The 13306-nt window shown below is 54.8% G+C and overlaps 1 protein-coding gene across 2 annotated transcripts in view; it reads right to left on the minus strand.

Annotated features, from left to right (window-relative positions):
- Positions 1-6583: 6583 nt before the first annotated feature.
- The window catches only part of PAPPA2 (pappalysin 2), a 77117-nt gene continuing 70394 nt past the window's right edge, over positions 6584-13306 (minus strand). For both annotated transcript variants that reach the window (XM_067001280.1, XM_067001279.1), the window contains exons 21-22: positions 10580-10678; positions 6584-9141 (exon numbers count right to left, since the gene is read on the minus strand). In XM_067001280.1, coding sequence (XP_066857381.1) covers positions 9067-9141; positions 10580-10678 — 174 coding nt within the window. In that variant the 3' untranslated portion in view covers positions 6584-9066. The remainder of the gene's footprint in view (positions 9142-10579; positions 10679-13306) is intronic.

The following is a 13306-nucleotide window of genomic DNA, read 5'->3' on the forward strand; positions in this document are numbered from 1 at the left end:
GTCTTGTGGGACCCTGTTTTCTTGGTTTGTTCTGTTCATGTTGCCAAGAGGTTCCTTATGGTGGGCGCGGGGGCGTGGAGACGGCAGGCTGGGGGGCACGGCCCTCTGCACCACCCCGTGTCCCTGCCCCAGCCGCAAGGGGCCACAGGTCGCAGGAGAAGCACGGTGACACAGGTGGGAAGGGAGAGCTGGTGAAACGGAGACGGGGCACGCAGGTCGGGCTGAGATGCTAATGGTTATCGCTGAGCAAAACAGCCACCAGGCAGCCAAGAGGGTGTTTGGAGTGTGTTTTTTTTGTTTTGTTTTGTTTTAATTTTACAATTGTAAAGCATGGGGTCTGGATGAGACTTGGCTCAGCTGTGGTGTCATCGGCCCAGGTGAGGGGAGGAGACGGGGCGGCGGTGAGCCCATCTCCTCGGGGCTCCTCTGCCACGGCCAGATCCCTGTCGGCTCAGAGACGCGGGGTGCTCCGGGGCAGAGGCAGCCTGGCCGCAGGGTCAGCGGTCAGCCGGACATTGCGATCTTTTTTCTCGTGGGACCAAACTCCTAGGAAGTCAACTCAAAAATCCCTTCCTTTTTTTTTATTATTATTTATTTATTTTTTATTTTTTAACCCACCGTAGTAAAGACTTAGAAGCAATGACAAGCTAGCGTTTGTCAAACGCTAAAGAACGGAGGCTGGGCTCCGTTCAGAGCAAACCGTTCCCCAAAACCCCGTTACCACTGATGCTGTTGGAGGCAGCAAACGGCTTCATTTTAGCCTCAGCTACCAGCCTGGTTTGCAGAGGAGGCACCTCTGGACTTGCCAGCTGTGCACCTTTGATCCGGACAAGCCAGGAGTCCCGCAGAGAGATTTTTTACGATGCCTCTTCAGAGCAAAATTTCCTTTTCATTTTTCAGTCTTGGCAGGAGCAATCTTCAGCCTTGTCTCTTTTGATTTTCCACCTCGTTCCTCGCGGTACCTGCTGAGGACACGGCTTCAGTATTTGTGCAGCACCGGAGGGGAGGATGCCGTGGCCCGCAGCCGGTCACGGCCACCGGCACTGCGCCGCGTAAGTCGCACAGCAGCCGATCAGAGCACATGAGCATCCCCCTGCAGGGCCACGCTGCATTTTGCCTTTTCCTCCCCAGAGGAAAGAGCCCCAGAGGCAGAGCTCTCACGTGGGGGCAGCTAGGCTGGGTGGGAGAGCTGGGCGCAGCCACCAGCAGTCAGTATTACCTGGGCATCCGAGTGTCATTTGTGTAAGGAGTTCATCTGGCAGGGCTCAGCGGGCAAACGCCCGATTTTTGCAAGAAAGAAGTCTATCAGAGCCTTCAGGCTTCCCTTGACACGTGTTTCCTTCTATTTTGATGTGCTAAACGCCGCCGAGGGCTTGGTGCTCGGAGCAAGCCCAGCACCGTCTCCATGCTCAGGAACACGTGGGCAGGTGCTCCGTTTCCTTTCAGCCACGGGGAATCTTGGCTGAGACGCTTTGGTTCGGTCTCTTTCTCCTTCCAGCTGATGCTGAGACATCCCTTAACTTCCATCCAGGCAGCCGGCCAGCGGTGAGCAAAGGGCACCTCCGCGCAGCGCCTCGGAGGGATGCTTGGACGGAGGCTGCTCTGGCCCGGATGCGACTTGGTAGCTGGCCATGTAATACCGCTTACGTGGCCTTTATAGGAAATGCAGACGGTTTTCCTTCTGGGAGCAGCCTCCTCCCTTGTGTTGCTTACGAGGTGCAGCAGCAGGGGCAGGGGCGCAGCCTGCCAGCCGTGCACCCTGACTCTGCCAGGAAAACCCCGCGCGCTCGGTGGCTTTTTCACCTGGACGCAGAACTTACCATGGGGCCCTGCGGATGTTTCCGTTCTGCTCCCACTCCACTATTTCTAAGCCCTTGCACGGTCACTTGGAACCCTGCAGAGCCAGGTTGGGCTCTTCCTTGGGTGTTGCCATCGTGCTTTGGCCACGACGGGTCTCTCCTGCTGGAAATCCTCACCCGGAGCTCTCCTTTGAGCCCTGCGGTTGGGTGAGGGCTCCGTTGGCTGGGAGAGGGACATCCCGAGGGTGAGGGCGAGGTGACCCACACGAGGTCGGACACCCAGACCCTTGCGCGGGGTGGGATTCAGTGTCACCAGCCCATGACAGGCACCACTCTGCGGCACCTGGGTGACCGTTGCGGAGTCGCCACACACCTGTCTCGGTGCGGCACGTGCCCATTTTCGTGGCAGCCCTGGCCTTGTTCAGCCTTTCTGCTTGGTTTCTCTCTCTGGCTTTGCAGCTCAGAAATTTGCCCAAACTTGTAGGTTTTTTTTTTTTTTTTTTTTTTGCCAGAATCCCTGAGTTATAGCACATATGCTCATCTCAGACAGCTGCTCAGACAGCCCTGAGGCGTTCCCTTCCCTGCAGAGCTGGAGGACTTCATCTGCCGAAGGCTCCTGCCCCAAACAGCCACCCCTGGCTCTGCACAGTGTTTCCTCTCGTGGACTCCTGCCTCTTTCCATGCTGCCAACCACAGGAGAAGACAACGTGTTTTGTCCTTTTCCCAACCTCCCTCACCCTCCTGCCCTCTCTCCTTGTTTTATTTCCGAATTAACGAATGACCATTCACCTGAGATGAACCTCTGGGTCATTAACTTTTCTTTGCTGCACCCGTTCCCCTGTAATAGCATTACTACCTTTTACTTGTCGTGCCGTTATTTAACATATAAAGATGGTTTGGTCCTTTTCTTTAAAAAGATGGCTACAATTCATGTTCCTTGATGTTATATTAAAACTCTAATGTGACATTTTACTACTGTAGATTGAAAGTAGGGTGCTCTAGGGTTGGATAGCCACACGGCAAGAAATGCAAAACCCTTCCGGATTACTTTTAAAAAAAAAAAAAGGTTTTAAAGAACAACAACAAAAAGCTCACTAGCACTATGTACAACTCCAGATGATAATTTAACTGACTATTAAACGGAGCTGTTAGTAATCCGTGGCTCTGGCAATCTGGGATGTTTGTTTGCAGTTTTGGTCCAGCTGATGTCATCTCTTGGGAGCGGATGAAAAGCTCCCAGGCTTTGAACTCATTGCCTCTTCACACAAGTTTAGCATTAGCCCGTCTGCCCACCAGGTTAGCCAAGTCCCAAAGCACGGAAGGAGCCTCGCCTCGGCTACCCTTACCTGCTCCACCGGCACAGGAAGGTCCAGATCCCTTTGGGTTTGGGGGAAGGACAGTGTTAACACACCCTCAGAAAGGGGCTTTGCTTCGCAAACCTTCATGGATGCTGGGAATTTGGGAGTGGATTCCAAAAAAAAATGCCTTTTAGCCTGATTGTACTCAGATACAAGGTGGATGGGATCATGCGGTCTGGTGGTCCACCACCCCCTGCTCCACTTGGCAGACCCCTGGCAGAGGGCCAGCAGGATCGAGAACATCAGCTTCCTACAAGTGATGCATAAAGCTGTGCCTGAGCAGGTGTGGGAGACATAAAGGATGCCTTAAAATCCACTTACAACGCAACTGAGCATCCAGAGGCAGCACACTCGTGGCGGCAGGGCCCTTCCCCAAGCCTGCTGCATGCTGCCACCAGCCCTGCCAGGGGGTGGGAGAGCCGGGGGCGGCTGGGGATTGCTGTGTGCGCAGACAGGATGCCTGGCAGGATACGGGAGAGGGGGGATTTAGGGGCTATGGAGCACAAATCCATAGGAAACCAGACTTCATTCCGCTTCATGGAACAAATTGATTTTTTTCTCTCTTGCCACTGCTAAATTGCAGGAAAATAAGTTAAAAATACACCCAATACTTTCCTTCTACTATTTTCCATGCAGCTCACTGCTGTGGCTGCCACCAGCTTGTTGCACAATGACCTGTGAAGGAGGAGGAAGAAGAGAAAGAGGAGGAGGAGGAGGAGGAAGAGGAGAGATGCTGCATGGCAGTGAGATGGGGTCACAGGCATGAACTGCTGTGTCAGAAGACCCTGATGTGAAAGCCACGGGAGAAGGTCACCCCCAACAGGGCAAAGTGGGCTGTAAAGGATGCACCACCAGCTGAAGGGAAAGGCAGCGTTAGGCCCTGGAGAGGGGGTAGGCACGGCCCAGCCTTGCTCCCACCAGTGTCTCCCAGCTCCCCAGAAGCAAGCAGGTGTGATTCCCTGATTTTGGCGTTCTAAAATTAAGAAAAATCTGCCAGTTTAAGTGCCATTCAGCTCCGTGTGTGTGTGCCGGAATGGCTCCTGCTGGCCAGCAGACTTTATTTACCCTCTACAAGGAGGTGCTTGCAGGGATTTCTTCATTTTAGGGCAGGCATGAATAACATCCCAGCACTGCAGCCCTCACGCAAGACACCGTGTCCCCATGGTGCCAGTAGCCACCTCATTTTGTAATTCGGCATGGACTTCTTGGGCTTCCTAACTGCTGCCAAAGCTTCCCAAAACCCAGTCTGTGCGTCTGGAAGAGCCACCACCCTGCTTGACTGCATGTCCCCCTTGTCTTGGGGACACAGGGGCCGGCCTCTCTTGCTCAAGGCTGGGTGGTTGGTGGGAAGGAGGGGATGGGATGGAAAAACTGCTCTTCACTTGGCTACTGCCCTAGACATCGGCCTTGTTTTGTTTTAAGTACAAACCCCACAGCTGGAGTGCTGGTTGCTTGGTGGCTTCCTCCCATGCTTGAGGCTGTGGGGCCTCTTAATGAATTGTCCTCCATGAAAATCTGGTCCTGGTGGGAATCTGTGCTCTGGGGACACTGGGTGTCACTGGGAACTGCTGTTCCTCCTCCGGGGAGTGGCGAGAGGCTTCCTGCAAAGACCAGGAGCAAAGGAGGGGCTGGTGCTCACCAGGGGGAGGTGTGTGGCTGCTGGAGGAGGAGAGGGAGCAGTGTGTAAAGGCAGGACAAGGGACGTGGCAGATGGAAGATAATGCAGAAGGAGGCTTGGGATGGGTTGAGCATCCCCAGCAGGAGCACCCCAGCCCCCCCCGGGCATGCTGTGAAGGGCAGTGCTGGAGGCAGCCCTGCTGTGTCCCCACACCCGGCATCCCCAGGGCTTGCCGTGGCCTGCCTGCCTTCCAGCAGCAGCATGAGCCCGGGCGGCTCAGCTTGTTTCCATCGGCACATCTGGCTCCAATTGCTGGCAGAAGGAAGGGCCCCACACACCCGGGCTGCGGTGACAAGGGGACGGGTGTGCGACAGCACCGAGCCGCCCTCGCCCCCCCCAGGTGTCTGGTGATGGAGCGGGGCTCACCCAGCACACAGCCAGCGCGAGGGGCTCTTCCTCGCATGTTCTCTTCCCATCGCCCCTCTCTGGGGCTGGGGCCAGTGACATGCTCATGCCAGGAGGAAATTTGGGATCTTACTGCCTTCTGTAGCCTCGGCGCTGCCCCACGGCATCCATCAGCCCCCCAGCCCGCTGCCGTCGCTTGTGTTTTCCAGTCCTTCCCAACCTTTCCGCTCACTCGGCCGTGACTCACCTTCTCCGGCATCTGCAAGGGAGGCGTGCGGTGGAGGAAAGACAAACAGCTCCTAGCTCGGGTTTGGGCTGCTCAAACCCTGCCGTGGAGCTGCCAGAGGGTGCAGGGGCTCCCTGGGGACCACCTCACACTGGGGCAGGTGAGCACTGAGAGCCAGTGTCCTGACAGGGGGCATTGGCTCGTGGGCTACAGCCCTGGTCCGACGGGGGCAGAGGCTTGGAATAGTCACATTGGCAACGGGAAAGAGAAGCCCTGGAAGCTCTTTTCCCCAAAGTCTATAAAAAACAGTATTTCCTCTGAACAAACCATCCTGGAGCCCCAAGGACATGACCAAACAGCGGGCTGGTCCCAGTCGGGATGTGGCCACCATCTGTGGATGTCCCCTGTCTTGGGGACATAGGATGTTTGCGGGATTTGGGGACATCCATGGGACCGGGCTCAGCTGGTACTGTGGTCCCATGTGGTACCTGGTCCCCATTACACTCCACGATGGTGGGTGCTGAAGTCACTGGCATCCCTTGGGCTCACCGCCATCTGATGGCAGAACTGGAGCCCAGCACCATGGTGCCACCCACCTCATGCAGGGCTTTTTGTCTGTATGTGCAAAGAATATGTGGTTGTTAAAAATTAAATTAATAAAAGGCTTTCAATAAATTATTAAGCACCTTTCTTATTGTTTTTGGCTTTAACTGTCTTGCCAGGGTACCACTTGGCATGTTGGGCACTAATGTGAGCCATCCCGTGCTCCCTGTCCCCAGGAAGGTGGCACGTGAAATACACAAACACACAAATTTCCTACTTTTATGGTGGGTTAATTACCAAAAGACACCTGCTGTGGGCCAGTTTGTGGCATAAGCAGTGAAAGGCCACTTGGCACAAAGAGACAGAGGTGATGGTCACCCTTCTTGCCTGGCTGCAAAATTGTCCTTGCAGCTGGTGGCACAGCACAGCTGCCTGGGTGGTAGCCTTAAATGTGGAGGGCATTGAGGTCCCCCCAAACCCAAAAAGCCTTCTCCTGGTGGGCTGGGACAGTGCTGGGGGAGTCCGTGGTTTGGGGCAGAGGAGGGCTGTGGGTCAGGGGGGTGCAGGAGCCGCCGGACCACCTCTGTCCCCAGCCCGGACCCCATCAGCTGAAGCAAAGAGGCAGGAGAGGTGGTGGATGAGAAGATTATTTATTTTTCATAGATTTTTATAAAAAATAATTATCAAATACAAAAAAATAAAAATAGCAGCAGCCTCCGTTGTGAATAAAACCCTAAAGGGGACAAAAACCGCTCAGTGTCGCTATAGAAGAACAATATTTCGGTATGTAGAAGCTATTCAGCCATGAGAAGCACAGATCTCTACCAGCCAAGCCAGCACCTCCATCTCCCCCGTCCCTTCCTGCCCTTGGTGATCAGGGACAAGCCATGACTGAGACCAGGATTTTCATGCAAAAAGTGTGCAATTTCAGCATCTAAACACATAGGTGCCCAGGTAACGCTGACATCAGGTAGGTGACAAGATGCCAAGGCTTGAAATTCTCCCATCTCCCTCTGCGTGTCACCCTCATCCTGTGTATGTGTGGCCACCACAACCCCACGGCCACCAGGTCCCCATGGTGTCCCCCACGCCCGCTGTGCCTGTGCCTGGGGGGCCCTGGGGGTTCCCTTCCCTGTGATGGAGCGGGATGGGACACCTGAGCTGCACCTTCCATGGGGCATCAGACTCACAGAGGGCTTTTTTTTTTTTCCATTTCCTTTTTTTTTTTTTTTGGATTGAAAAGTTGCTTGAAGCAAAAAAAATGCAGCTCTGCCAAACTGATGGTACATTTGGGTGAAAAGATGGGGTGTTTTTGTTTGTGCATGACAGGACCAGAAATGTGAAGAGGAGATGGGTCCCAGCACCCCCTTGAGCACTCCTGCCTGGGCCAGGGCAGGCAGCGGGGGCAGGACAGGATGTGACCAGCCCCAGGTAATTGGAGCACTCAGGACAGGGAAAGGGCTTGGAGAAGGACACGGCATCTCCTGCCTGGGTGCTGGTGCGATGTCCAGGTGCCTCTGCCCCCTGCTCCTGTCCTCCAGCCAAATATAACTTTGGGAGATGCCTGACAAAAAGGGCTGTGAGGAGGATGCTAGCAAAAGCCAAAGGATGCCTTGAAAATCCCTGGTCTCTCCACACCGTGTCACCCTCTCTCCATCGCTCCTGCACCAGACAAACCCTGGCTTGGAGCCTGACTCCACCGGCCCAGGCCAGGCACCGAGGATGCAGCTGAGCAGCCTTCAGCCTCCCAGCCTGAGCCTGGGGCTGCAGAGCCTCCTGGACACCGATGGGTTTCTGTGCTCCTGCTCTGGGGTCCCTTCTCATCTCTCCTCCTTCCATTCCTTTTCTCTTAGCAGCACAAAACCATTGGTGACAGCCCCAGCTGGAGCTGGGCCCTTCCCAGCCCGCCACATTATGGGGCTGGCCCGGGCTCCCAAGCCAAGCTTCTGGGGGGGGCAAAGTTTCTAGCCGGGCCTTTTTGGGGTGAGGAGAGAATCTGAAGATTTTCACTTGGTATCTACAGGAGGAAGAAACTCATGGACTGGATGTGCAGCGCAATGGGCTGGGCCACAGAGATAGCAATAAGGAAAAGCTCAGCAGGAGAAGATGATGCTCAAGGTGTCCTGACAGGTCATTTGGGTCCTGTCCCTCCCTGTTCTACAGGGCCTGGTCTCCCCCAAGAGCTGCTGACTAAAGCTCATGCTTGGAGATGTGGGGAAAGGAAAGAAGGGCCACTTCAGCTTCCTTCATCTCAGAGCATCACAGTTATTCCAGCTTGCCCGTCACATCCCTCATCTAGCTGGATCTCACCAGCTGTGGTGAGTCCAGGGCACAGCAACATTTCTCAACCTCAAAATCCTGTTCCAGGACCAGCAGCAGGCAAATCCCAAGGGCAAAACTTGCCTTCAGCGGATACCGAGAATACCTCGAGGCCCTGGCCTCCATGCCTCCCACCTGGGAGCTCTCTCCTGGTTTGGCTGAGATGTTTGGCTTCTCTCTCTGTCCTCCTTCCAGCTCCCTCTCAGCAAACGAGGGGGAATTCCCTGCTCTTCCCGCCCGGACCTGCCCTTTTCCCAATGGTTTGTACTTCACAGCAGCATGGGTGTGTGACAAAGGGTATCCTTTCTCAGCTTCATCAAGAGCAAAGAAAATATAATATATATTTTTATATATTATATATATATATGTATATATATATATAATTAAGTTTAAATATTTGCGAAGATCACAACTACCTCGACCTTGCTAAAAGAAGCCTGTACAGCAGAGGGAGGGGGGTGAATAGTGACAAAATCCAGAGCAAAGACAAACGCTCAGACGCCGGTCCAGGACACACGTCCGTGGCAGCGTCTGGGCTCTTGGTGCTGGACCCTGCGCTGAGCCCCTCGGGCCAGATCCTGAAGTCCCGGGCAGGAGCCTGTGGGGCAGGGTGCGGTGATGGGGATGGGACCGCCTGGCCTCCTGTTCCACAGCCACCACCTGCTCGGTGGCTTCCACTGCCATCCTCCTGCCCGGCTCGTCCTCAGGCCTCCTGCCCCCGGCACCCTGCCACCACCCGTTGGTGCCCCTTCGCTCCTCAGGCGCTCGCCTGACCGACAGAGGTCCTCCACGGCCCTGCTACTGGTTCTCCTCCGCCGCCGGGTCGCGGCACGTGCATTCGTCCTGGTCACAGTCAGCAGCAAATGGGATCACCTGGAGGGACACAAGGGAGAGGTAAGCCCAGACCAAGCCTCCTCTTCGAGGTCCCTGGCCTGCCAGCAGCCCTGCAGCCCCACCAACCCTCTCCACCTCGGTACGGACAGACTCTGGGCTGATGTTGGTGTGGTGGTGACTGCTAGGCTCTACGCTAACCAGAAAACAGCTCCACCATGGGGTGTCCCCAGTGGTAGCTGCGACCCACAGCTGAGGTTTGTTCCTAGCGTTTTCCTCTTCAGTAACTTGCATTTCAAATTTTGCCATCGGGGTCAGCTTGAGTCTTGTGCTCCGAAAGTCAAACCCTTGGGAGAACTGTCCCCTGGTGGGTGTTAACCATTTGGACTAGGTGAGGCACGTCTTAGATTTCGGTTTTACTTTGACCCATGGTGGAAAGCCCCCTGTATCCACGCCTGAGCCCGTGGTGCTGTCCTTCAACCTACTGCTGGCTCTTCCCAGCTCAGCCATAGCACGGAGGTAGCACAGCCTCGTCTTTTGCTCTCCTTGGAGGACCTTGTGCTGCTGGAGAGCTGGGACCTGGGGGGGACACAAGCTGGGGCTGGGTCTCCTGAGAGCCATGGGACTGAATCCCCCTGCCTGCCACTGCAAACCCATCCTTTATTTTGGCCAAAAATGCAGATGTCTCAAACCCTTGAGAGCCATGCCTGGCTCTGAGATGTGATATCGGTACACAGGTTTCACTCATCACTTGGGTGTAAAGCCTTTTCTCTCCTATCTCAACTGGATCTTCCCAGGATTTCATTTTTCCCTTTCTCTCTGTATGTGTGTGTGATGAAAGGAAAAATGATTCAAGCTCCACAACAAAGACAAGAAGATCCAAATTCACATATTTTTGCAGTGAGAAATTATCTCATGCCCTATGGTTTGTTTTGCTGTTGGATATGTTTAGGAAGGATGGGCTGTGAGCACTGGATAGCGAGTTAGATGGGAGGGGTGGTTGTGGTGGGAGACAAAGAAGGGTCTGCGCAACTCTTTCGCCGAGTTGCTCCCTCTGTGCTATTCCTCCTTCTTTCCCCTGAGTAGCGGGAGGGAAACACAACCCACAGCAGATGCCAACGGACCATGCCAAATGCCAAAGTCCCTTGAGATTGCTCTGTTATACAACAAGGTGACTTCTGACTCACCATGACTAGCACTATGATGGAAATCATTTCTTTGGGACTTATTTCCCAAAATGAGAGGGAATCCTGTGAGCTTCAGCGGGAGCTGGGTTGAGCTCTCAGACCCACTGGCGTGGGTCCAAACCTCACTGTAATCAGTGGAACCGATGTCTATCAGCTTCAGCTGGCTTTGGTTTAAAATCATGGGTTTATTGATGGGAGAACTGCCTTGCAGGCCAGTTTCTGCAGCCAGGAAAGCTGAACAACATGGCTAGCAGTGACCACTTTATCCTAAACCCAGGCCTGCACTCACTTACCTTCCTGGAGGACAGTGTGGAGGAGCAGCAGTCACCCCCATCATACTGGCAGTATGCCCGGTTGTTGATGGTGTCACACCAGCCGTCTGCTTGGAAGGGCTAGAGAAAGGAGTCGTAGATGAAAGGGTTATTCAAAAGTGGAAGGTTACCCTCAAAAGCAGAGATCCTTGGTCCTCAGCAAGGCCACCATGCACCCCTGATGAGGCAGGGCCTTTTTCCAGGATGCACAGCCCACCTCAAGCCAAGGGCCACCAGAAGATGGTGCTCGCGGGGCAGCAGCTCTGGGATGGGCTTCCTCTGCCCAAGGGAATTGTGCCAGGAAACAAGAAGGTAAATCCACACTGCTCGAGAGTGCCCCAGGCTGAGTGCCACAAGACCCCATCCCACGCAGCACTTCTCCACAGAGCCCAGCACAACCCACCTAGGAGTGAGTTCACCACCTCATCTGCTCGTCCACCTTCTAACACCGTCCTCATGCACTGCCCCTGTAATCCTGCTCTCTGCATGCTCACTGCCAGGGCAGGGCTCGGTGAGAGGCTGGCCCAGCTCTTCCCTCCATCACCCCTCTTCCCAAAGAGCTTGGCTCTGAGGTTGAGCCTGGTGACCTGGCTTGGGCAGCTAAGAACAGAGAGGCTGTTATGAGGAGCAATGGAGCATCCCTTGGACTATGACAGAGGTTTGGCAAGGTCAGGAGTCTCCCAGAAGCACTTGTGCCCAAGCCAAGCCAACACTGGCAAGTGCTGGTTGCAAGGACTAAGCCTTTTCCAGAATGCTCCTGGTATGGCCCTACCCCAGGGGACATGCCCCCAGATTCCTCTAGGCTCTCCAGTGGAGGCTCTAGCCCAGTCCACAGTGCACGGCTCTGCCAGACCTTGCCAGGTTGGACTGCAAGGCTATTATCTGGTGTCTGGGTGGGAAGACAAGAAGGGATCTTCGAGCACTAGCTCCCTGTAGGCAAAATCCAACTCTGGCATCAGCCTACTGATGAATCAGTGGGGGCCCCACCTGGTACCCTGGGGGTAACAGTGCCCAGCTTGCCCTTGTGCAGCCCAGACAAATGCCCCATCATTAGCAACCTCCTGTACTTTCAGCTGTAATGTGGAAACAGAAAGCTATTCCAAGAGAATAGCTTTCTGACCAGAAATATTAAATGGCACAAACAGCCATTCAGAAATCCACTTTATTTTCTTTTTCTTTCTTTCCTTTTTTTTTTTTTATGTTTAGTTACATGAGTCATCTGATCAGAGAAGAGAAACAAGCAACTGGAGCTGAGCAGCAGCCAAGTGGGGCTGCGAAACGAGGCCGTGCGACGGGTGCAACCAAACTGAGTGCATGTGGAGCACTTGCAAAAAGCTGTCAGGAACAATCTGCAGCTGAGGTTTATTTATCGCAGATCCACATCAGCCCCGCCAAGCAACAACCGAATGTGCTAACAGAACGGAGAGGCCATTCATTAGCTGGGTGATTAGTAATGAAATAATTCTCCCGCTCTGCGCTGGTAGCTACTGGCCCAGCAACCGTGGCCGTCCTCCAGGAGGACTGCTGTCATCAGAGAGGTTCCTGGTGGAAACCTGGCCATCCCTTTGCTCATGAAAGCAGCCGGCCCATTTCACTGGGTCTGGAGGCCCCAGGTGACAACAGGGCTTAGGGAAACATAACCGACCCCAGCCTTTGGTGGCCACTCACCCACAGTGCTGCTGAACCCCATAGCAGCCTGCAGAGAAATGTCACCGCACTGGGACCGCCCTGCATCGACCGTGCTGAGACCAGCACGGTGATAACGCCACCAGTTCACACCAGAGACGAGCCCAAACCAGGAAACCAACGTGTCTTTTTGTCAGCCCTAGACTGGGGCCCAACACAGCCCTTCTGCTTCCCCCAGTGCAGGGAACAGGCGCGGGGGTTATGGTGAGCTGCTGAGCCCGCTGGCACTAGCACTGCTGCAGCCACCTACAGCCCCTGGGGCTAACCCGGGCAGCTGAGGAGGGGTTTTCTTTTCGTGCCCCCAGCTGCTCATCCAAGCCTCTTTCCACCCCAGGAACCACTGCACCTGACTTCCCAGGGAATGTGGGCAAACAGCACAGCTGCCAGAAGATGCACGAAGCCCCGAAGCCAAGCCCTCTGCAAAGCTTGCCCTGGTGCTGGCATAAGCCCAGGGAAAGGGGGCTCTGCATGATGGCTCTCACCTCGTGCCTCGCAGAAGTCACCAGCACTCCCAGCCCCTTGGGAAGCTTAGGAGGACTGCTGGCATTTCTCCCATGAGGAAACTGAGGAAGAGAGGCAGGGTGGTTGCTGGTTTTGGCCAGCTGAGCCCCACATTGGTTCTCCATGGGGACATCCACCTCTGTTTGAAGCCCAGAGGACCCTGGGGTGCGATTTCACCATGCAATAGGGCACACGCTCCTCGTCTTCTTCCAAAGAAAAGCTCCGGTGGCTCTCAAACGATGGCGAGCAAATGTCTCTGGGCCGAGATGTGGTGGGCTGGGGTGGCGATGCTGGGGCTGGCAGGTGTGGGGATGCAGGCTGGGGGCTGGCTGCTGGCGGGGACGCGCTCTGGATGCGATTTGCTTTCGCGGCAGAGTTTTTCCTTGAGCTTTGCTCCATGTGTCATGACTCACTGGCAAAACAACACCTGCTGCTCCTGCAGTTTCCATCTAATTACTGCAGAGGATTGCCGGTCCCGGCTGCACAGGTCTGAAATGATTTCCAGATTGTGTCTTGTGTGCA

This window comes from Anser cygnoides, chromosome 8, assembly GCF_040182565.1.
Source record: "Anser cygnoides isolate HZ-2024a breed goose chromosome 8, Taihu_goose_T2T_genome, whole genome shotgun sequence".
Taxonomy (NCBI): domain Eukaryota; kingdom Metazoa; phylum Chordata; class Aves; order Anseriformes; family Anatidae; genus Anser; species Anser cygnoides.